This window comes from Gymnoscopelus braueri (genome assembly GCF_963280865.1).
Source record: "Gymnoscopelus braueri genome assembly, chromosome: 21".
Lineage (NCBI taxonomy): Eukaryota > Metazoa > Chordata > Actinopteri > Myctophiformes > Myctophidae > Gymnoscopelus > Gymnoscopelus braueri.
In genome coordinates, this window is record NC_137623.1 from 39,169,864 (window position 1) to 39,195,595 (window position 25,732).

General features: G+C 43.2%; 1 protein-coding gene across 1 annotated transcript in view; it reads right to left on the bottom strand.

The window, feature by feature from the left end:
- Nucleotides 1-475: 475 nt before the first annotated feature.
- lancl2 (LanC lantibiotic synthetase component C-like 2 (bacterial)) overlaps nucleotides 476-25,732 on the bottom strand; it is a 32,771-nt gene continuing 7,514 nt past the window's right edge. Inside the window, exons 4-9 of the mRNA XM_080417713.1 lie at nucleotides 24,272-24,419; nucleotides 15,931-16,077; nucleotides 11,657-11,839; nucleotides 6,318-6,494; nucleotides 5,177-5,249; nucleotides 476-2,945 (exon numbers count right to left, since the gene is read on the bottom strand). Coding sequence (XP_080273839.1) covers nucleotides 2,869-2,945; nucleotides 5,177-5,249; nucleotides 6,318-6,494; nucleotides 11,657-11,839; nucleotides 15,931-16,077; nucleotides 24,272-24,419 — 805 coding nt within the window. The 3' untranslated portion in view covers nucleotides 476-2,868. The remainder of the gene's footprint in view (nucleotides 2,946-5,176; nucleotides 5,250-6,317; nucleotides 6,495-11,656; nucleotides 11,840-15,930; nucleotides 16,078-24,271; nucleotides 24,420-25,732) is intronic.

Sequence of the window (25,732 nt, forward strand, 5' to 3'; positions counted from 1 at the left end):
GCATAATTTATTAAATAATATAAAGGTAAAATCAAAAACATTGTAAAAAAAATGAGAGACATGACGCTTTATTCATGGCCTGACAAGGTCTAGCTCGACAAAGTCACTCCTTTTCAGCCTGGCTTGGCGTTCATGGAACGGAATAAACCAGGCTGTACGGACCAGACTTTGTCAAACCTGGATTTGAATTAGATCAGGCTTATTTAATTCTCCTTTTGTGTAAAAGGCCCCTGGCTGCTTATTTCTCTCACAAAATCTGGCTACAGTGGCCGTTTCCCACTTGACACAAACACACCATGAACCCATGAATAGCTGGCGTCACTGTGGGCTACATTTACTTGGCCTTAAAAAAGATTACAAGAAAATCATGTAAAATATGTTCTTCAACAGTCATTTTTTATTTGAATTATTCACGTTCTTCGTAACTTCTGTCCGCAACCATGACATTAGCTCATGCTGTCAAACAGGTTAACACAGCGGTTCTCAACCTGTGGGCCGTGAGAATATTGCAACTGGGCCCCCAAATAATTAACAAAACACTACACTTTTAGTGATAATATAACATAAAAAAACAATGTAAAAAAAACGAATCATGGCATTTTTTCTTTAAAGCCTTGAAAAATGAACTTTATTGTGACGGTATACTATACTACATTAGTTTCATTGGTTCAAGCCACAACACAATCGTTTGACTGATCATTGAAAAATGCATGTTCTGAAAATGCACGCGGTCCACCCATCTGACCAAGATTTAACACTTAACAAGATTTTCAAGCAGGGCCTGATCCAGAAAAGGTTGACAACCACTGGGTTAACTGATGTTTACTTGCATCAGTAATCTTAAATATGAACAAAACACTGATTATCACGTGAAAATGGTGTGCGTGTGCATGTGGCCACTGCCACAGGACAGAGCATTTGGACCTTTGAACGTTCTTTTGCCTGATGTACACAGCTGAACAAACTAAGTGGGCTCCACTGGTAACACACACACCTGAAATACACGGGACAGACTCGACCGACAACAGAGATACGGACGGACAAACGCAGGTAACATTCCAAGGCTATTATTACACGTGACGTTTATCCTCATGCAATGACAACCATGACAGAGAGGGAGGGAGGGCCACGGGGGAGGAACAGGGGTTTAGGTTTGATAAATAAATACATGATTCATACTTTATGCAAACATGACCACCCCAGGTGCACATGGCCAAGTGGAATGTTATTATAACGTGTGTTACCCAACTAGTTCTTCTATAATCTTACCCGTTTCTATGTTTCATCCTTACTGTAGTGCTGCTATGAAAACGTCTGTCTGTCCATCTACCTTTATTTCTATATCTAGGTATGTTCCAGTGGGGAATAGTATGCGTCATCTAGGAACATAGAGAGGGGTTGGTCTGGATAACATGCTACTTTCTCCATAGCGGTGTACACCTCGTGTCCCTATTTTGTCATTGAGGCGAACATTTTCAACAAAACAAAACGAAAATAACAGATCTACAATCTTGCGACACGTCGCAAGCTTGGTAGATCGGCCATTTCCACCAGTGGGTATTACTAGATGCAATCCTTTTTTTTATATATATATTTTTGGGGGGCTTTTCTGCCTTTATTGATAGGAAAGTAGGCTGACAGGAAATGGAGAGAGAGATGGAGGGGTGACACACAGCAAAGGTCGTCGGGATCGGGAGTCGAACTCGCGACACACTGTCAAGCTGGATTACCAGCGTATGTGGTATGCGCCTGGACCGCTAGATGCAATCTTTATGAGCTTGGAGCTCGGCACATACCACACGGTACAACGGCAGGACCCTCTCAAACAGAGGCAAGGGACTCCTTAAGATGTACTGAAGACGGAAGGAAAACGGCATGAAATGCATTATTTAGTTATCGTTATGAATCACCAGGCAGGTTTTTGTCATGAAAGTTAGTTGGCTTTCCTGCTCAAACACTTAGTTTGAACCGCTTGAACCGTGTCCCATCGCAACCCGATGATGTTTGCTGAGAATGCTGACAAAGCTCTACACAAAAGGTGTAGTTTCCCTTACATACTGTGACAAAGTGAGGAGAATGTTGTTAAGTCCCTGCAAGGCGATGTGGAGGAGGGGAATATGATGGGGTGGGGGAGGGGGGCACAGACAGAAAACTGGGGAAGGAGATCACTACATCCACATTACATGAGGCACCAAGAGCATGCAGAGCAATGGAAATGACATGAAACAGCTTTAACACACACACACACACACACACACACACACACACACACACACACACACACACACACACACACACACACACACACACACACACACACACACACACACACACACACACACACACACAGGCATTATAGGCTGTGGACTTTTTCACGACCATGCCAGCTACAGGAGATTTGGGGGGGGTTAAGAAGTGAGAGGAAGAGGGCTGAGGGTCTGGGAGTCCCTCGCTCCAGGATAAAGGAGTGGAGGGGGGACAGGGGTTTTGGAGCGTATGTGGCCCTGAATCATGTGCGACTCTTCCCACAAAAGCCAAGGGCTCCGCCTGCAGAACAAAGGTCTTTCCTCGCTGAAGAGAACTGTCCGACGAGAGCCGGCGCCTGTCTGCCAGATGCAGACGGATCTCAATCCATTTCCAATGGGTCCAAAACAGGTTCAGATCAATTTGTCCACAAACAAAGTACATTTTCTGTTTTGTTTGTTCGTTTTGTCTTAAAACAAATCTTTGAACTCATTTATCCAACCGACACGGAACTCAGAACCTCCATCTTCAGGACGTCTCGGTTGAGACACCAAACTGCACTCCCCTCCCTCGTCAGATTCTTCAATCCCATCAAGACCACGCGGTCTGGGAAGGGTGTGGGAGTCAAAGTTCAAAGGCAGGGAAACGGGAGGATTCGGGCGTGGCCAGCTCAGACAGGTAGTGGATGGCACCGGCCATACCTGAAGGGAACATAAAGATGTCACAACAGATGCAAGTAGGGATGGGGGGGGCAAATGTTTAACCTGTTCAAACCGGGAAAGTATCTGTGTCATTTTCGATTTGCGCTATTATAGCAATATGCGTTTTTCAGAAAACGTATGTTGCTAGAACAGTAGTTAAAAACAAAAAATAGATACATTTTTTGCATTTCTTGAAAAAAAAAAGTTTTTAGTAACACAAATCTTCTCTTCTGGGGGTCCCTGGCACAAAATAAATCAGATGGGGGTCCGTGGCCAAATACATATAATTTTGGGGGTGTCCTAAGTTTGGGTTAAAAGTGTACGTACATGAAAATGTATCACTATCCGTTTAGGACTGATCAACTAACCGTCAATTCAATATAACTAACATAAATCATACAACTCCACTGCAGCAGTTGGGGGTTTCAGTATCTTAGCCCAATGGCACTTCAACTGTGGGTATTGACGGAGGGGTGAGTGTAAAGGTCATTACACACCGGCGATTATGCCAATATACGCAAAATTCGGATGCGGTCCGAATAAATAAAAAAGCGCTTTTTCGCTCCGCGAAATTGATGTGGAAGCTTGCATTGACTTTATAAGGTTTTTAACACTCAGGATTATACTGTACAGTTAAGACAAATCTAGACAGATATGAATCCACTGTACTGTATATATATGAGTGGTTCTGGTTCGCAAACCTGTCACAGACCCCCAAATGAATGTGAATTTGGCCGCGGAACCCCATCTCATTTTGTGCCAGAGACCCCCATACAAGATGTGTGTTGTTTAAATATTCAAAATGATATAATATTCAAGATTTGTAAAAATAAATTAAAGTTTATTTTTATTTTTTAAATAGCATGTCTTCAAGCTCAAGGTCACGCACGTTGCATAGATTACCCATAGCACTTGCCTGCAGCCTGTAGCACTTGCCCTAGCCTTGATGACCTTGCAGGATTATGCAAAGGCTAAAATGTAACTTAGATAGCATGTTATGTAGACAGATACCGGGTCATTGTTGACCTGGCATCCTATAGTGTGTATAGTTTCAATGTACAGGCTGATGATAGTTTCTTGGTTTACTTACGTATTCATTTATTATTAGATTACTATTTCTATGCATTTGACGTATAATTGATGTATTATGATGTATTTTCTTGTGTCCTTGCTTACTGTAAATCGCTCTGGATTAAGCGTCTGCTAAATGCCTAAATTGTAAATGGTTGTAAATTGATTGCACATCAGCTATTTTCAAATAGCTAATGCATATAGGGTTACGGTAAACTGATTTTGCAGGGGACCCCCTGGACCCCCACTTTGAGAACCCTGGTATACTGCATACTGTAAATTCAGACAGACAGAGCCAGACTGAAAAAAATGAATATACTAGAGAGAGAGAGAGAGGAGAGATGGATGTGACCATCAATCATTCTCCAGGTATATAGAGTGCAACTTGTTACCATGGATATCAGGCAGTAAAGCAAGACAGCTGAGGCACTTTCATGTCTATATTTGAACACATTCATTTCATATTCACAGCAGGTGTGTGCGTGTGTGTGTGTGCCAGCTCCAATCTGAAGTTACAGCTACAGGAGATGAAGCCGTTTTTTTTAGTTTTTTTCACCACGATTGAGAGACGGCGATGGAAAAGCGAGAGGAAGAAAGAAAGAGGAAGAGCGTGATGAATCGCATTGCACGATCACGTCAACACAATTATTTGTATATATTTGTATATATGTCATCGCTAATCTAATCAGGGTTTGGGTTAGGCGAATGCTTGCACATAAGGTACCAAAAAGGGTGATCAAACACCAGTGACACAAAAACATCCATTAACAAAGACCCCCCCCCCCCCGAACAACCCATTAACACTATCTATGCATAACACTTTTCTCACCAGATAGTCAGAATTTATCTTACCATTATTATTCACGCTGAATTATTGTCTCATTCTTTGTTAGCTTATATTATTAAATTAATTACTTTCTTATTATAGGCTGCTAATTAGAATAACAAGCATAGAATACTACGCTTGTGTTACCCTAATTATCAGCCGATAACGTTTCCTCGGATCTCCATTTTTAAGAGCAACGAGACCACCTCCAACCACTGCAGATGTTACTGGCTATATTGTACGAACATACTCTACCATACAGATTGGTTAAAAATGTTTTATTCATTAAAGTAAGTATTGTAGCTTAAAACGCAGACAAACAGATATCCATTACCTTCGAAGAGAGAGTAGGGCCTGTCAGGGATGCGACAGCCGTGGGTCCCGTAGTCTAAACACCACTCGGCAAACTACAGGAGGCAGGAGGGGACAAAACATCAATGGCTTTTTATCAGACGGAATAAAAAGATGTGTACGTACGTGTACAGCATGTTTCCATTTTTACACACTTTGTAGGCATTTGTGTTTTCGGTCAGGCATATTGACTTCAAGCACATGAACCTTGAAGGAGTAGTTCACCCAAAGAATGACTTATATTATATCAATTACACACCCCATGAAACCTTGAATTCATGGAGATTCTTTTGTTTTTGTCGCATTCCTAAGCGGCGGAGACTCAAATGCAGGTTAATCAAGTTGCCTACCAGAGACTTCGCCGGTCATCAAATTATTGGCTTAGGAATGCGACAAAAAAATAATAATCTCCATGAATTCAAGGCTTCATGGGGTGCGTAATTGATAGAAAATAAGTGCGTGGCTGGCCAGTAGGAAAATATGTATTTTCTTGGGTGAACTACTCCTTTAAAGGACAACTTCCCTCATTTTTAACCTATCTTCATATAATTGGTCCTCACTAATGCTCATTAAAAATAAATTACAATTATTTTCTACTCTGTCTCAGAGGAGGGCTGTGGACAGTTCAGAAACCCAACCCTACCAGTGACATCATCGATGGGGACTCCAAGCTAATAGAAACTGCAGGCTTTCTATTCCTGGAAAGTTAGCGTGCTATAATGGTTCTCGCGTTAATACAAATCGAAATAAAGAATGTGAAATCTTGTTCGAAAAAAAAACCAAACAGCCTAATGACGATGTCACTGGTAGGGCGGGTTTCTGAAATGTCCACAGCCCTCCTATGAGACAGAGACGGAGGAGAAATAAATGGCGCCGTTTTATCATGAGCATTAGTGAGGACCATTTATATGAAGATATGTTGAAAATGGGTGAAGTCTCTAAGCTGAGCTTGTAATTATTATAATTTTCCGTATCGTGGGGAAGATCACAAACTCGCAACGCAACGTTTGTCGACCGGCTACTTTCTTGCGAATGCTTTCCCCACAATAACAGAAAAGGCACTAGTATAGAACCCTGAGGGACTCCGCTCAACCATATGGGGGTTTAAGTGGTTAAACAAACACCTTGCAGGCACGGTACAGGTATTTCTTCTCCTGTGTGAGCTGGTAGAGGGACAGGAAGGCGTATCCGTTGCCGGCGGTGCCGTGGCAGATCCCGTAACCTTTCCTCAGCAGGCCTCTGTGCCAGATCACCTCTCCACACTCCACCGCGTCCCGCAGGTACTTCTCCTCTTTAAACGCCTGGGAACACACAGGAAGATTTTCTATTAATCACACTCACTCACAAGCCCACAATCACACATACCAAAGTGTCGTCTTTATTTCATTTATTTTTAACTACACGAAACCTAGCGTCCCTTTTCTGAGCATGTCATAATAGTCGAACATTTGCCGAAGATAGCGGATCTACAAGCTCACTGTAGATTGTCTATTGTAGGGCCAAGAGATTGTAGAGGGGAACATGGTTGGCAGCAATGTAAGGTAGAGTCTATATGTGATTTGCAGTCAATGGGTTAGAACAGTGGTTTCCAAGCCTTTAACAATCATGTACCCTTTAACAGTCATGATGATGTATGGTTACAGCGTGTGTGTGTGTGTGTGTGTGTGTGCGCGCATGCATGCGAGAAAGAGACAGAACAAAAAAAAACTAAAAAAGCAACTAGCTGACTGAAGGTTACAATTGTGTCTTTTGCAGCCACAAAATCTTTATCATGAAAATCTGTGCAAACCTTTGAATATATATGTATATTTTAAAGTGAACATTTTAAACTCAAATCATACAGAAGGCGATAGCAGCACGTAGCTGCCAGCCGCTATACACTAACATGCCATCGCATTCTGAGAGCCGCTAAAAGGGACGTCAGCACCCACTGCTCTGTTTTAGATGGAAAGTCACATCCCCTGGGCACTATGAGCAGGTGTGTGAAGGCGTTATTGTATCAGAGGAATGAGAGAGAGAGAGAAGAGAGACTGTATGAATGAGAATGTGGGTGAGAAGTTTCTCTGGAATGTCTGTTGCACTGCTGTGTAAGCAGGATTTGAAATCTAGCACTGAAATGTGTTGATGACTATCATAAGTCTATAAAAACATCAATATTTACAATGCAACGCAGTTAGCCTGTCTATACATTTTGGCCATTCCAACAATTACCATGATTAATTTTGCAAGCATTATCCTGACCTCATAGTTTCTACAGTCACGAAAACAAATGTATTTTCCAGGCAAGTTTAGCCGTCTGAAAGATTAACTCCCCTTATCACTGTCCTCCAGAATCAGTGACCTTGAGGTAGATGACAGCAGAAATTGCTTTTGTACAGGTAGCTGCATCATGGAATATCACACAAACCACGTCTGACTCCAGTTCAGATCAAGCATTGAATGAGTTGAACCATGGCAGAGGTGGGCCGGTAGAAGACACCAGTAATCAGCAGCCTGCCCTGCACAACTCAAATAACCTCTGGGCCCTGTTTGACCAAAGAGGTCAGATCCGTCCAGGGAGTCCAGAACAGGGATATGGGGTTGGGTCAGCCTCCCACCGAGACACACACTGAGACAACATCTGTCAAATCTCCTGAACCTCCTGCTCCCAGTCATAACACTGAATCACATAGCAGCTGTTGGCTCTGCGTGTGCGATCATCAGCATTCATATGGATCTGCAGAATGCAACTTAAGTCTTTGGCCACAAAGCTGCTGTAGTTGGGGAGAACCTGGACTTTAAAAGAAATGCAATACCCTAGTGCTAGCCTATTGTTTATTTGGTTGTTTTGTCTTGTTCTTATGTCGGTTACAGATTAGTAACGGCCTTTCGCCCCCGATGTATTGTGGAAGTGGGTCCTCCTCTCGAAAGTGCCTCTCCTCCTTAGCGAGAAGGATGACAGGGCCAAAATAGCAACACATCAGCTGTGCCCAGTGGCTGGCTAATGGGCCATGGGTAAGAGAGATTACAATGCATTTCTGTGTGTGTGTGTGTGTGTGTGTGTGTGTGTGTGTGTGTGTGTGTGTGTGTGTGTGTGTGCATATATGCCAGCCTCTGACTAATGAAAGACACCTTGTGTTTCGTCAGCAGGGGGAACGTGGCAGTGTGCATATTGACGTCCTAAATTTGTCACATGCACATTTTTCCACTGCACTCCCCACAGTTATTTCATTACAGTGTGTGTGTGTGTGTGTGTGTGTGTGTGTGTGTGTGTGTGTGTGTGTGTGTGTGTGTGTGTGTGTGTGTGTGTGTGTGTGTGTGTGTGTGTGTGTGTGTGTGTGTGTGTGTGTGTGTCTTTTTGAATTAATGGAAGTCCATTTTCCAAAATGTGGGCACAGATGCCGTCATCGGCCCAACCTTTTTCAGAGCCAGGCCGTACAAGAGGAAGCATCGTCGCTGTCGGGTGGAAGCCAAAACCGTTAAGGTCCTTACACACCGGCGAATATGTGAATATACGCAAAATTCGGACTCGTTCCGAATAATTAAAAGACGCTTTTTCGCTTCGCGAAACTGATGTGGACGCTTGCATTGACTTTATAAGGTTTAAAATCTGCAGCTCGCTAATCTTGTAGTTTTTTTTATTGTAATTGTTTTAACGCAGCACTATGTAACTTTCCTCTTCTACCCCGGATTTGTACCCGGTTTCCTGCGCAAGTGCTGAACTTTTTACCATTGAGCTAATAGAGCCTGACTGCTTGCTCAGGGGATGAATTGAATCTTGACCATGAGGTCAGAATTTGCATCACATCCTGTGTCTAGGTGAGACATGACCTTTGACATGATCAAAATATTGTATTAACATACTCTGCAATACAGATTGGACAAAATTATATGTCATTTTAAAACATTTTATTCATAATAAAAAGGTTCCATAGTGAGGCTTTAACCCATTTAGGCCTGTTACAAACAAAACTTTTTTTTAATAGTTTTTCAGAAAACTTTTAGAAGGCGTTTTTAGAATCGGCCTCAGGTCTAAATAGGTTAATTATGGTGTCTTATTGGTTATTTTTGTATTACCGTTTTCTATATTCTGTTCCTTGCTTGCTTTACCAGTTCATCCTGTTCTTATTTCAATACTATGAGTCTGTTTTTTCATGATTATGCTTTTTGTAATCTCGGCATCATTGAAAATGAGGGTCCTGCCCCCAATGTATTTCCAAGAAGATAAATATAGGATGAATGAATGGAACGAAAACGTTCAGAAATAGTGAAAATAGCAGACAATGGCTACATAGCTTCACACTCTTGTACGAGAAAGTAGGGCATTAAGTGACAGAGAAACATAAAAAGTTTAAATATGGAGATACAAGGTTTTCGCCCGACAGCGACAAAATGGCGGTGGAATGGGGCTGAAACCATGCGCACATGAAGCCACGCTGTTATTGGACCCAGTCTTGTTTTTTTGGCATGAGACACCGGCGTACTACGAAGTACAATTTAGGCTCTAGCAGTAAAGTTGTGAATGGGAACGCAGCAGTGCACTGTGTGTGTACAGTTTACTTTAGATCATACCAAAATGCTGTATTTTAGCCTGGAAACCAGACAAATCTGCCACAGCAAAAAAAGAAAATGCCCTGGGCAGATTTGTCTGGCACTCCTCGGTTTGAATTACATTTAGCTCACCCCAGAGTCGTGGGTGACCAATCAGAGCCTGCTATATTCTATGTGGGAATTTATTTTGTTGCGACGTTTGAATCCATTTGTAACCGCCCTCTTGGAAATGAATCTTCCACACCGAAGTTCCAGACTAATATCTACACTGTGGTATTAGTCTGGCCATGCCAGGTTAACTGTATGGGGCATTGTGTGCTGGCTGCTGGCAGTGCAGATGCTCGCCACTAGGTGATGCTGTTGTTCATGTGTTTGTGATGGAGAGTGGTGTGGCAAGGGAAAATATACTATCGTCTCATAGTAGATCAGCTCAGTTGCATAGTCATCCCAGACAATGCAAAAAACAAAACAACCTAAAATATAAAACGATATGTTTGATGAGGCGACTGACTGACTAGACAGGTGGCATTTTGCCAGCATCTAGAGTAGACGGCGAGCCCTCAAGACAGTGGTTGAGAGGACCTGGGTGTCCCATATGTGAACACATTAACCCTGGTGTCCCTATTGTGGGCAACTTTTCTGCTGCAGTGAACCATATGATTGGCCAAATGGATACATTATCTGGCTATTGTTCACAATTGCATCCACGTTTTCTAAAAGTGTGTGTTTTCATCTGCACTGAGAATAAGTGGCTGTGCACCCAAGTTGTCACACTTCAAACCATCAACAACAAAGCACATGCATTTTAAGACAAAGGATCCAACAGAGAAGCCAAAAGCCTGTTGCATACTTCGTCGTGTGACAGTGTCTCGCATCGAGAAGAGCCGACCTACAAGCTCATGAATTGTGCAATACTGAAACTCTTTGTCTGTCACACACACACACACACACACACACACACAGTTATGCCATCAAAATGTGGAATGCCCTACCACCAGCCATCAAAAAGTGCGACTCCCTACCCTCCTTCAAAACCACCAAAACTGCCATTAATAGTATTGTATGTCTTTATACAGTATGTCTTGATGAATTGAATACACAGGACCACAATGGAACAAAGCCCCCAGGTCTTTTTGTGTTATCTTTTTAGCATGATTGTATAACTGTACCTTTTTGCAAACTTAATAAAGTATTCAATCAATCAAAATACACACACACTCACACACTTATTACATAATCGCTTGATTGCAATTATGACAATTAATCATGAAGTAAAAGGTCATGATTGTGACTGCCCCACCCACACACAAAGGTAATCAGTCCGTTACTAGGGTTGTCACGATTATTACATTTTACTTGACGATTAATTGTCGCTCAAATAATTGTGATAAATCAAATAATTGTGATTAACGATTTAATTCCGTTTGTCGTTGAACATTTGAACATTATGAATATAAATTCCATTTTCTGTTTGGCTCTAAAGGTCCTTACACACCGGGGCGATTTTTTTCATGCGAATATTACGTTTTTTTTTTTAAACCTTATAAAGTCAATGCAAGCTTCCACACCAGTTTCGCGGAGCGAAAAAAGCGCCTTTTAATTATTCGGAACGAGTCCGAATTTTGCGTATATTCGCATATTTGCCGGTGTGTAACCACCTTTAGGCTTCGTAAACAAAAGGTGCAAAGGGAAGATGTGAAAAATAACGTATACAATTTAATAACATTATAGTGGAAATAGCCGATCTACAAACTCGATCTACGAGCTCAAAACTCATTTTGAGCTTGTAGATCTGCCTTTTCCACTATTTTTTAAAATGTTTGAATATGTTTGTAAACATGAAAATGACGACGATTATGAGAAGATTATTGCGATTATCTCAAATAATTGTGATCAGGCGATTATGTAATAATTGACAGGCCTGTCCGTTTACCTTGTATGCCATGATGAGCATGTGCACCACACCGGGCGCTCCGTGGCACCAGTGCACCAGCCGGTCGCTCTCGTTGCTCAGCGACGAGGGGTAGTTGCCCGAGCGAAACTTCTTGTGGCGCACGTAGTCGATGCTGGGCCGCACCGCCTCCGACAGCACGTCCGGATTCACCTTTGACCCTGGCTGTGTGCGTGTGCATGTGTGTGAGTGTGCATGTGTGTGGTGTGGAGCGAGAGACAGACAGACAGACAGACAGAGGGAGAGAGGGAGTGAGAGAGAGAGAGGGAGATTGATAGAAAAAAAATGAATGGGGGACAAAAAGTGAAGAAGAGAGATTTAGTCATTTTGCCGTCTTATTCTGAAATATGAGAGCAAAGAGTTTAGGCTGACATGAATAATAAGCTGCTTTAGAGCTTATGTTCACAAAGACACAACTTGACAGAACTAATCCTCAGCTCATAACTCTCATCATTATGAGAATAATCTGAAACCTTTGACCGTAAGCCTGATTTATTCCATTTGTCATAATGATGGTGTCAGTGTCACACACATCGAAACATAGCCAATCTACAAGCTCACAATGTGTTGTGTCCATGACGCGTTGTGAGCAAGCAGATCTGCTATTTTTTCCGACGCGAGACACCATCATACGATGGAGCGTAATCGTCTCGGTTGGGTGGAAACCTAATATGTCCAAAACCGTTTTCAGGATTCAAATTCGAAAACAGCAAAAGCAGCAGATCTACAAGCTCGAAACGCACCGCTTCGAGCCGTGTTTCGAGCTTGCGGATCTGCTACTTTTGAGTGACGCTGTAGTGTGGTCAAGAAGGGCGTTAATTTACGAAAAAACGCAAAAAGTTAGAATATGGAGATAAGAGGTTTCTGCCCGACAGCAACGATATATGAAGCATTATTCTAACCCCAAGTAACCCTTGGCCATATGCCTGGTGTTAAGAGGAGCAAAGATGTTCCGTGTCATTCTAACCCTGTGTGGACATCATGGTTACACACACACACACAAACACACACAGACCATGGCCCTCACAAATCTCGAAATGTCACTGAAATCACGAGGCTGCTGAAATTATTCTATACAGTATACTATCTGTCGAGAGAGAGAGAAAGAGAGAGAGAGACACAACAGACTGTAGTCATCAGGATACATGGTTCTGGACTTGGCTAGTCTCCACAGACTGAAAGTCTAACGCTTTCCATTCACTCTTAAGCAAAAGAACTGGTCTACCTCCAAGCTATGGAATTGAAGGGGTCACAAAGCAAAAGTAATAAGAAATAAATCGTGACCATTTCCGTTCCAGAGGTGGGAGATACCCGCCTTGTACCGACATCTACGACCGTGAAATGCCCACACAAACATCTTTTCTTCAGTGTCTCGGAACACGGGGGCAAAATCTGATACAACACTAAGAATCTGTGTTGGATCCGCTGTACGCAGAGATAACAATCTGAGAGGGCATTTGTTACCGAGATTATGGGTACGCTGATGCAACGGCACCAAACACTGATCAGAAAAGGTTTTTCTCCATTATTGTGGCTTTTATAACATTGTAAATAAGTCACTGGTGATGGATTTTTTTTTCTTCTACTGTACACGTTATATGATATCGTTGCTGTCGGGCAGAAACCTCTTATCTCCACATTTTAACTTTTTGTGTTTTTTCGTAAATTAATTCCCTACTTGATCATACTAAGTGTTTCGAGCTTGTAAATCTGCTACTTTAGATTTTTTTAAATTTGAATCATGAAAAAGTAACAGTTTTGGACATATGAGGTTTCCACCCGACAGAGACGATGTTACATTGTGAAAAGCGAGAGAAATCAAGAGCAATCAGCTCAGCAGCAATAACAGCTGGTCGTGCGACTTACAACAAGAAGTGCTTTACGGGTATTAACGGCACAGTTGGTGACCGCTTACTGTATGTGAAGTTAGCTGTCACAGCAGAACATGCTGCACTCCCTTCTGGTACTTTGATCCAAGCCCACGCTTCACAATCTTTTTCAAAGACTTTGATCGTGTTCTAATTACAGCATTTTCGTCATCTTCTTAAGGTTTATTTTAAAGAGCAGACGTTTGATATAGCTCAGCAAAGCGGACATTGTACTGAAGTTCATTGTCTATGCATGAGATCTGTGATGCTTTGATGGGTTTTTTCTTTTTTGAAGCAAATCTGCGTCATCAGCGAAGCTGAGAGGAGTGTAAGAAAGGGAGACGAGTCAAAGAGACAAGAGCGACAGTCTTTATTTTTTCCTGAGACACTACTGAGGGAAATGGCTGGCGACTAGGGCTTCAGTTACTCTACACTGCACTCACACCATGCTGCGTTATCGGAGTACAGATGCTACTGAGCTCACACTGTGATTGGAACAGTCTGGCTCCCTTTGGGACGTGGACAAACTTGCAGAAAAGAAAGCTCAGGGGTAGAGGCAAAAACAAAATTGCTTAGCCTTGTGGGCCAAAGAAACTGTTATAATATCAGAGATACGACGAATGAGCTCGCATTGTGCCGTCAAGTATGTTCCGATTTGTGAAATTATACAGTGCAGCTGTAGCCAGCGTCAAAAAGGTTTGAGAACTACTGCTATTAGTACAGGGTCCGGGGAACAGTTGGGGGTTAAGTTTCACACTCAGGGACACTTTGACAAAACTAGACTAGGGCAAGTGAACCCCGTCACCTTGCGATTCCCAGACGGTCTTGTTACCCAACATTAATTAGCTGTGTAGAAGTACTTGGCTCTTCTAATATAGGACACACTGCTTTTTCAACCAAAGCAAGGTAATGCCGACGTACGTACGCCTCCAATGACAGACCCAGCAAGTGAAGTTGATGCACCAGGCTTTAGGTTATCCGGTAGGGTATGAACCCCTCTACTCGGTCCAGAGATGCAATTTTAATGCAGTAATGTACACCGTTTTAATCCTGTGTGGAAAATTCAGTTTCAGCTTCACCCAGCTGATGGCTAGCCTCGCATGGCCAGACTATATCCTTGCGTGGATATGAGTCTGGTGCTTCTATGGGGAGGTTATTTTTCCAAGGGGCGGGTTCAAAAGAATGGCTCTGGACGCAATTGGTTAGACATGCAACCAACTACAGTCTCTTGCGTTGTACGTCACTGTTCCAAAAAAGGTGATAAACCCGCCCATATTTGGATACCGGGCCCTGATTGGTCACCCCAGACTTCGGGAGCAGGAAATGGATACACAACGGAGCGGGGCCAGACCCAAATCGCAGAGGGCAATTATTTTTTTTGCACTGGCAGATTCGTCTGGTCCCAGGCTAGCTGATGGCTGCATAATCTGGTCACGTTGAGCACTGTGTGTGTGGGGGTGTGTGTGTGTGTGTGTGTGTGTGTGTGTGTGTGTGTGTGTGTGTGTGTGTGTGTGTGTGTGTGTGTGTGTGTGTGTGTGTGTGTGTGTGTGTGTGTGTGTGTGCGCAAGTGATAAGCCAACCAACTCAGCTATTGAACGCTGTGCGATATTGCTGAGAGTTGCACCATGTCAACGTTGCCGTTTACTCATTGAATATTTTAAATATCATGTATTATTCAGGGAGCCAGATTAGACCTAATCTTTCTCCTTGGTGACTGATTGGCAGAGCTGACTGCTGCTGCTGCCAATAATCACTGAGAGGCTACTGTAGGACTCTTTAAATACAGCTTACTAGTCCATACTGAGGGGATGTGAGCACTCAAGATGAAAGTAGCCTTAAAAGTGCATGGTAGGCCAAATTCACAACAATTACATTATCGCCTAATTGCAATTATTTGAGATAATCGCAATACTATTTTGCATAATCGTCATATCATCATCAAAATGTTCATATATTTTCAAACATTTTCAAAAATGGTGGAAACAGTCGATTTTAAAAATATATATATATATTTTCAAACACGTCATTGGCACGTTGCGCCATAGCGGTAAAAACACGTGAATGGCACTCAATGAGTTAAATATAAAGTTATTAAATAGGCAAGTTATTTGTCACAACTTCCCTGTGCAACTTTAGTTTACGAAGCCCAGAAGCCAAACAGAAATGTTCTGTATTTGTCCGCCTCTCCTTGCATGCATGGCTAAACGACTTTACACGACGAAACAGAATTTACATTCATAATGTTCCAATGTTCCAACGACAGAAACACAATGTAAAATCGTAGATCGCAAAATTATTTGAGCGACAATTGATCGACAAGTAAAATGTCATAATTGTGAGAGCCCTACCGTCTGTCCATCCTACCCACTGTCTGATAGACCAGCTTACCTGCATGATCATGCAGTAGATGCCAGCCAGGCCGTGGGCTGCGCCAACGTACTGTTTCTTGTGCCACTCGTAGAGCAGCGGGCATCGCTCCGTCTTCTTCTGCTCCGCCGACAGGTTCTTACCAGACTCCAGAATGGCAGTGACCACCTACAGACAACACAAAGGAACCAATGGTGTTAACTCTTTAACTGCCAGAGTAATAGTGTAATAGTGTTACGCTACTGCCAGCGAAAACAAGCGATTTAGCAGAATTTGACGAATTAATTCGTCCATGGCAGTTAATGAGTTAATTATAATTCCATCGTAAGACGGTGAAGATCACTTCATTTAACCCATTAAAGACCTGAGACCGATTCTACAAATGCCTTCTAGATCAGTAGTTCTCACACTTTCAAGATTTTTCAAACAAGACAGCAGATATACAAGCTCGCAGCGACGTGCTGTGTGAGCTTGTAAATCTGCTATTTTTTAACACATTCAGGGGTTTTCTAAAAACAGGCTGTAGCTTCTGCCAGCATTTTAAAGCATTCTGACTAATCTTTCAAGAACCACAGAATATGTATCTCCAGTATGATCGATCCCCTGATGGTTAATAATCACAGAGGGTTTCACTGTGCTTCCGTAAAATAAAAAATAATTTCATCGCAACCTCCCGTTCGCTTGTTATACCCAGTTGAAAATAGCATGTTTCGCCAAAAATACATAGTAAAACACAGGAGTAGAGATACAGAATATTTCCCAAATACTTTAACCAGGAAGTGAATGGAGCAGTAAATCTTTGGATCGCGTTATCTCCTGGTTCTGTGTGAAAAAAAAAAAAATATTTTTTAATTGTTGAAATGACGGAGATCTCCGTCAATGGCAGTGAACGGGTGGATTTTAAATGACGGCGCTCTCCGTCAATGGCAGTGAATGTGTTAACACATTAACCGCCAAGAACGTAGTCCTACGGTCCGTTAAATCCAACTGTTAAGCGCCGAGACCGTAGCCCTACGGTCCACGGTCTTTTCGCGCTAAAAACTTCCGGGTTCACTTTCGGATTTTTTTTGATCCACTTCCGTTTCCGGTTTGATGACCGGAAATATAATTATTTGGGATCCGGTTTTGACGATCACGTCCGCCCTCGTTCTACAGACGAAACTGAAACTCAATTCTCTTCCTGTAGTTTTTTCTCCTCGCATTTCACCGTTTAACGTAATCCGCTCTAACTACAACATGGATGCCCCGTTTGACACGTGGATTTCACTGGGAGATACGTTGAGATGTCGCGGATGTAAACAGACCGTGTATGGCTCAATCTTAAGGATTTTAACACGATCTATGGCGACATGAAAAAAACAACAAAAACACCTTGGCACTGGTGAGTACATTATGAGATTAACCTCTGGCGGTCGATGTGTTAATAGCCAACGCAAAAATCTAAAATGACACACATGCTTTAAGCGATACCGCTGTTCTACACAGAGTATAGATTTGTCTGCAGACAGAACCAAAAGCTGTTCTCACAGTAAAGAGTCATGGATCAAATGGAGCCGTTTATAGTATGATGCATTTAATTTAATGATCAATTTAATTGTGATTCTACGGTGCATTCAGATTTTTCACAAAATGTACACTTACATTTATAATATACCGTAAAAAAAATCTAATCAGGCGGATCTTGGGATTCACATGGGAACGACATGGCTCCAATGTCGAACTTGGGACTTCATTTAGCCAGCCTGTAACGTTAGTCATTTATGACATAAACACACACGCAGAGCCCGGTTGTAAAAGCTTATATCAATAAATGAATGAATGATACATAATCATTAATACTAATAATTAGGCTTGAAAGAAAATGATACAGATCGCGACCGATGGCCATGAAGCTAAGCAGAAGGCCAGTGGTCCAAACACCACTGCCTTCCATGTTGAGGAAGACATTTGTGAGAAGCTGAGAGAAGATGCTACAGAACGGAAGCCGATTCTACATGTCTCCTAAATCTCAACAGTTTTCTGAAAAACCTATGTTTCTATATCAGTGGTGCTCAATCTTTTTCACGTCAAGGACCCCCAAAAGTATATGTATTTGGCCGCAGACCCCCATCAAAATATTTTGTTCCAGGGACCCCCAAAAGCAAAGATTTGAGTTAAAAATGCTCGCTTAAAAAATATATATATTCAAAGATTTGCACACATTTTCACGATTTTTCAAAAATAGCAGATATACAAGCTCGTAGCGCGGCACTCGGTGCCGCGCTATGAGCTTGTATATCTGCTATTTTTGAATAGCCAAAGTATAAAATAATGCTTTTTAGCTCAAATTAAAAAATGACACAGTTCCAGGTCTTAATGGGTTAAGAAAAGCAGCAATTACAGCAGCAGCCTACAGCGCACACACACAGGCTCTTATGGATTTCCTTTAGGATTACGACTGCCTGTTAGCGCTACAGCGCTAATGACGCTGAACTGAAACACTGACTGCATCTACTACAGGAGGGAGAGAGAGAGAGAGAGAGAGAGAGAGGGGGGGGGTCAGCGGGGAGGACAGGCAGAGCGATTGAAGGGGCAGAGGGTTAAAGAGAGGCGAGGGAGAGGGGGGGAGATGAGAAGAGAAGAGGGAGGCGTGAAGGGGAGTAGGGAAGGAGAGAGGAAGGAGGCGTGAAGGGGACAGGGAGGTGGGAAACAGGGAAGGAGAGAGGGAGGCGAGAGGGAGGAGGGAAGGAGAGAGGGAGGAGGGGTGGAGAGGAAGAAGGGAGGGAGAGAGGGAGGAGGGAAGGAGAGAGGGAGGAGGGGTGGAGCGGAAGAAGGGAGGGAGAGAGGGAGGAGGGAAGGAGAGAAGGCGGCATGAAAGGGACAGGGAGGTGGGAAACAGGAAAGAGAGGGAGGGAAGAGGGAAGGAGAGAGGGAGAAGGGGTGGAGAGAGGGACGAGGGGTGGAGAGAGGGAGGCCGGGCTAGTACGCAAAGCGTGATACAGCGCATTTCTGTTGTCGACGTGCCTCCTCTCGTCTCTGTGTGAACACACACACACACACACACACACACACACACACACCCCCCCACGGACAGAGAGGAAAGGAGAGGGCGAACCGAGATACGAGGAGAACGAGAGGTGCAGCGATGCAGAAACAGAGGAGAGGGAGGCAGGTAGAGAGAGGCAGGTACGCTGAGAAAGAGACACGTTGGGGGAGTGGCACCGATATAATGGGACATGGACAAAGAAAAGCAATGAGATGCCGCAGTATAGGGAAAGGAAAAAAAATCAAACAAAAGAAGGGAGGGAGAGCGAACGATTGAGAAATAGAAGGGGTAGAGATCCTGCAGCAGTTAACTCCTCCCTTGTGACAGGGCACATTTATGGGCATTCATCCATTCCCTCACTCACATGGGTCTATTCCCTGCAACCCCCCCCCCCCCACCCCCACCCCCACACACACAGTCCTCAGCCACCCCAGAGGGATACCGATCTAATTTAAAGGGAATTAATTTGTTTACAGCCCTAATGCATCACCAGTATACACACACACAGTGGAGTTGCAACAGATACAGTTACTCCAGACAGAGACAGCAGCTAGTTTGTCAACAGGGTCTAGAGGCTACATCGGATAGCACTCCTGAAGTAAAAGCCACTTTGGAGTTCATTTTATGCTGCTGACAAGGTATCAACACAGTATGCATACTTAGAGAAAATTGAGGGCAGGGAACCGTTTACCCTCGCTGCTGCAGTGCCCTTGTGCAAGGCGCTGAATCAGTGGATTCACACCTGAGCTGCTGGGACCTCCACTTGGAGGGCTCTCAACCAAAAGAGTATCTCCCTTTTGGCATCGAAAACATTATATGGTTGTTTGGGAGACTAGGGAAGAGATACCGTTGCACAGCTTTGGAGAAATTCTTTTGATAGCAGAAATCTGCAGCATTCAGACTGCGGCAGTGGTGCACGTTCAGTCAAGATGGCTCTTATCTTCACAGCACAACGAAAGCGAGGCATACACGTACTAACAGTATACTGTACGTGCAACGCTTATATGATTGAGAAAAATGTGGAAATGCTGTAAAAACTAAACCGGAGCCGTCAAATGTCCTCAGAGGCTGGGCTTACTATTACTAGCCAGAGATGTCTAAACAGTCCTATCATAACCAAATTTGAAAAGACGTCACGTGGAAACAAAGAGAGGTGGGGGTTTTGTTTTCTTCCCCCTCAGCCCCGAGGTTCCACACTGAAGCAGAGCACAAATTCACAGCAGAAAAGGCACAAAACATGAAACTGACGGGTCCGGAGAATAGAGGCGAATAAGTCATGCAGCCATGCATGCAAGGAGACGCAGACAAATACAGACAAACACGCACATTGCTGCAAAACAAACAAAAAAACCCTGTCAGCACACTTTGCCATAAAAATAAATAAATAAGTTAAAAGATGGGAGAAACATCACAAACGCTGCAGACGAATACTTCACGAGTCTTTTGAGAGAGAAATTAAAATCGGGATGGGATCATAACCCCGGCAAACCTGCATCTAGGGAGATGACTTCTGCAACCTATGACAATATATATATATATCACTCTTAACCACTTAAACCCTATATACTTTAGTTGACCTGGGTCTCAACGCGTTGAGAGCTTGTGCAGATTGCCCTTTTTATTTTCGCTGAATGTTTGCCTATTATGATGACTCAGAATAGGGACACTGGAGTTCATGTGGTTAATATAGAATGCCATTCATCAACTCATAAAATGGATTTACCGCTGTAATCTTTGTGGTGTGTGGTGTTATGGGGCGGCGTACAGATGATGGCATGATGAATGGTTGTTGTAGAAAGACGGATGTGCTCAAAGCCACGCTCCTGACAACTTGATTCCTCCATTTGTCACCATAATATCCACATCCAATATGTCTGACCACAATACCGGCTGTTTGTCAACCTGCTGCTGACACCTTCACACCACCTATGTGGTGTGTGTGGCACCTCACCAATAAGGACAGCAGGTCCTGCAGTTTCTGCAGAAATGTGTGCAGGAGTGAGAGTGTGTGCGTGCATTTTAATTGAGCAGAAAATTAAAATGCAAAAAAAATGTATGCAATAATCATGTTATCTATTATAGAATCATGACACCCAGCCCTGCGCGTACACGCACACAAAATATCTTTGGCTTCGTTAGTATTGAAGCGAGGGTAAGTTGCGTGGGGGTGTCTTTGGCAACACGGTCACTCTCATAATCGGGTTTCATGTGTGGGTACAGCTCGATGATGAAGCTGCCTCTATAACCGGCTGTCTCTGGACAATTGTGACTGGGTACAATGCTTTATGCCGCAAGTTTTCATTTTTGACAGATTATTAAAGTACAGAATATAAGCTTTCATATGATGTATCATTCATTGAAATCGGAACATATTTGAAGATGTGCTCATTTGAATGTAGAACTGAAGCAAATACACATCTGAGCTTTTTTTATTAATAGATGGTGAAAAAGCCAAAATTGTTGTTAAAGGACAAAACAAGGCACAGGAGAGGGGTGGGGGGGACTGGGGTCTGAGTAAGAGTGGTGTGGTTTTGTGCGGTGTAGTCGACTCAAAGATGGAGCGTGCGTGACAAAGTGTGAAGTGATGCCTAATTTAGTGGATCCAAAACTTGTTTTTTTTGGGGGGGTAAACAGATGATTAGCTTAATGTAACATTATTTTCTCATTCAACAGTAAACAAACCAACGTACAGTATAGGTGTATACAGGGTATCTGCACATTTCTAAAGTTACAATTTAATGACTTTTAAGACATTTTAAAAACCAAATTGGGCAAATATTACGTAAGAAAGAGGCAAACATACGTAAGAAAGAGCTTCACATATCCTCTTTATAGTAACAGGAACTCAAGAACGTAATGCTCTTTGGAGCGCCAGGACAACATCTCTGTTTATTGTGTTTCACACTCCGCTTCTCAAGACATCACCCAGCCTGTGCCCGGCTCCTCCTCCAGGTTAATCACATCCAGTGCATATGTCTGATAGCAGATCTACAAGCTCACAATGCATCACATCTGTTTTTGATGTCGGGCAGAAACCTCTTATGTCCATATTTTAACTTTGTGTTTTTTCAAAAATTAATGCCCTACAACTAAAAGTATCAAAGTAGCAGATCTACAAGCTACACATTTTGACCTTGCATTTTGAAAAGTAACAGTTTTGGACATACATACTGTATGTATATGAGGTTTCCACCCGCACGATGCCATCGCCCATCCAGAAATGGTAATCCTAAACATTGCCATCTCTGGATGTATACGGTTACAATCTGTTTTACATCTCTCCCAACAAAGAGAGGTAATTGCAACCATGTCTGAACTGCAATAAAGGCGGCGGCGCATCTAGTGTCCAATCCAGTGGGCCGTCTGCTTCAATTAACTTAATTGACATCAATAAATGTCAACCTGTCTGTGCCCTTCCCGACACCAGGGTCAAAATGGAAGAGTAGACCACTTCCAACCACTGCAGGTTTACTAGTTATATTGCGTTAACATACTCTACCATACAGACAGAGTGGTTTAATAAATGAATAATTAAAATAAATCCCAGATAGTAGCTTTAAAGCCATAGCTGAAGGCTTTCTCCAATAGAGTGATCATCATCTTGTCCTGTTACGTTAAGCTGCCTCATATCTACAGTAAAACCATAATCCTATTGTTCTACAGAGATGATAATCACCATGATCTCTTTCCTCTCCATAGATCTCAGGCCTGTAGGAATTGTGTGTGCGTGCGTACGGGGGGGGGGGATAAAAAGAGTGTGATCTAGAGCAGTGATTCGCAATCTTTTGCCTCGTTTGATATGATTTTTTATCTCTGGGACTGCAGTCTACAATGAAAACCCCAAAAGGACCAATGGACCCTTATGATTGATTGCCAACAATCAATCATTCAGCTGGGGACCCCCTGGAAGCCAGGCTGCCGTGTAGTGTTAGCAGGACCTGCACACGAGCTCGGTCTCTCTCCATGTGTTTTTCCTCGGGTCTCCCTGCCTCTCTGACTCAGATACTTGCTATTCTTGGCCCATACGGCCCTGGGGCGGGGCACGCCACGCAACGAGGTTGCGGCTTCCTTCTCACTTGGCTGGAGCAAGGGGAGAGAAACGAGGTGAAGCCCCGCGGCTTGTACGGGGTTGAAACCACGGCTAGTTCTCAGAAGGGGATGGGGGCTCTCACCGATGCATGTTACTGCTGCTAACATCTATTTCCATAGACGAATCCACAGAGCGGCAATCATAACCGCGGTGTCAAGCGGCTGGCGCTCCGCACCGCGACACCGCAGCTACAGGCAGCGCTCGGAGAGATTTGTCTATATATTAAGAGTACCTTAACCACTTAAGCCGTATTTTATGCCGTTTAACGTTTTTTTTTGGGCCATTTTATGCCTTTATTTTGGGAAAGTAGGCTGACAGGTGACACGCAGCAAAGGTCGTCGGAACGGGAGTCGAACCCGCGACACACTGTCAGGCGAAATTCGCCAAAGTAGCAAAACATTTTGAAAATAAGCATTATTAACTCTCTCACTGGCAGGAACGACTTATGACGAGACATCGTCATAACGCCCTGGCTGCCAAGAACGACTTATGATGACTTTTTGAAGATTTTTTTTTTAATATATATATATATATATATATTTATTTTTTTTAATTTTTTTTTCACACAGAACCAGAGATAACGCCATCCGAAGATGTACTGCTCCATTCACTTCCTAGTGAACTTAAAAATCCTGTATCTCGGCTCCTGTGTACTTTTTTTTTTACTATGTATTTTTGGCCGAGACATGCTATTTTCAAAGGCGTATAAAAGCGAACGAGAGGTCGCGATGACATTTTTTTTCCTTTCTCGGAAGCACAATGAAACCCTCTCTGATTAGCAACCATCAGGGATGGATCATACTGGAGATAAATATTCTGTGACTACTTCAAAAAGGTAAGAAAATTGGAAAATCGCTGGCAGTGGGCGCACACAGCCAGAAATAAGTCTGGCAGTGAAAGAGTTAACAGCAAGCAAAGACAGCATGATGCATAACGGTGGCTGTCAATGGCAATCAATGTAGTTCTGGTCTGCATGAGTGGGTGATGCTCGTCGCACATGAGAAATGCACCCGAGTATTGCTTACTCGCTGTCACAAACAAGCAGCCTGACAAACAAGATTAAATCGTGACGGTAAACCACAATGTCAGGGGGGGGGGGGAATTATATTACATAGTGGCGTCCGATGGATCTCCCATTGACATCAATACATTGAAATCGATCTGTTTTTCTCAACACTCAAAATCCAACCAGGAAGTAGTGCATTCCTGCACTGTTGTTGGTGTAATGTGACATTAAAGTGTGTCACCTTAGTGATGGTGCCATCGTCCACTGTGTTGGGTCCGATCTCCTTGTTGACATAGAGCAGAGCGTAGAGGTAACCAGCTCGACCGTACAGCAGCTCATCTGGCATGTCTGCCTCTGGACTGAGTACCGCCCTCTGTAGTTGAAGCAATCTGACACACACACACACACACACACACACACACACACACACACAAACAATATAAACACAGGTGCATGCAGGCATACACAAACACCATGCAAAAAAACACTAACTCTACATAAACAGTCTATAAAAGGCACAGTGCTTACAGCATTACAGTACATTGTTAACTAGACAGGGAAGCTCCATGGAGCACATATCTCCACCAGGCTAGGTCGCCTACTCAGGCGTGTGCTGTGCACTGAAAGTCGTCGTTTGCAGCCGGCAGGACTAAGGACCCGGGGAAGCTACGAGGGAATTAGCCTTTCTACAACATACGGTTCAACTTTTCAAATTTGCGGCGCCCCTATGGGCAGAGGTGAAAGCTCTATAGAGCCTCAACATGTGAGTTCAATTTGGGGTTGATTGAATCTTGCATACATGATATAAGGCATTATTTGTGGTAAGAGATAAGCCCCTCCCACACATTTTGAAAGCCAATTACAGGCAAACAGCAGGGAATATCAAAACGCTGTTGATGCTCATTGTCAGAAAATGCTAAATTTGTGGAAAATCTAGTTAGATGGAAATGTGCAATGCCTATGTGAGTAGTTGATCCAAGGAATCCGTAGGTTGTACAACCTACGGTTCAAGAGTTATAAGCCTAAACATAAAGCTCTACCGTGAGGCTGATTTGAAAGTTGAAGCTTCCGGTGTCTTCCGTTTGCGAGATTACTGTAGCTCTGGATTCACACACACACACACGGTCGAAAACAAAATCTCCGCCACTGGCCTGCCAGCGATAACAATGCGGCTCATTAATCCTAATCACACCTGTCATTGTATACCTAAACTGTGCGATAAAAGGCAGAGTTGAGAAGAATGAATGTCCTGTTCCAGCCTCATCTGTAATAATTAGATTGCTTTGCCACACTTTAATTTGTTTTCATTATTCATGCGTTTTGTTTTACACGACAGGAGGAGGAAGTTGACAGGAGGCAGCATGTGGCCATTAGGGATAAACAGAAGCAAACCACACCAGAATAAGATCAGTTTGAGCAGAATATATTACGACTGGGCTCCTTTCTTTCACTACTGTACATTGACTCAATAACCTGTTCCAGCCTGGAATCTAAACATTGCCGTGAACATAAATATCCAGACCCAATATAATTAATAACAATATTTCTTTAATAAAAGGCTATGCTATGTTAGAGCATCTTTCAGACACCATAGCACCACCATTAGCATGTCACCTAAGCCAGTGGTTCTCAAAGTGGGGTCCAGGGACCCCCAGGGGTCCTTGAGGGAGTTCCAGGGGGTCCCCAGCTAAATGATAAGATA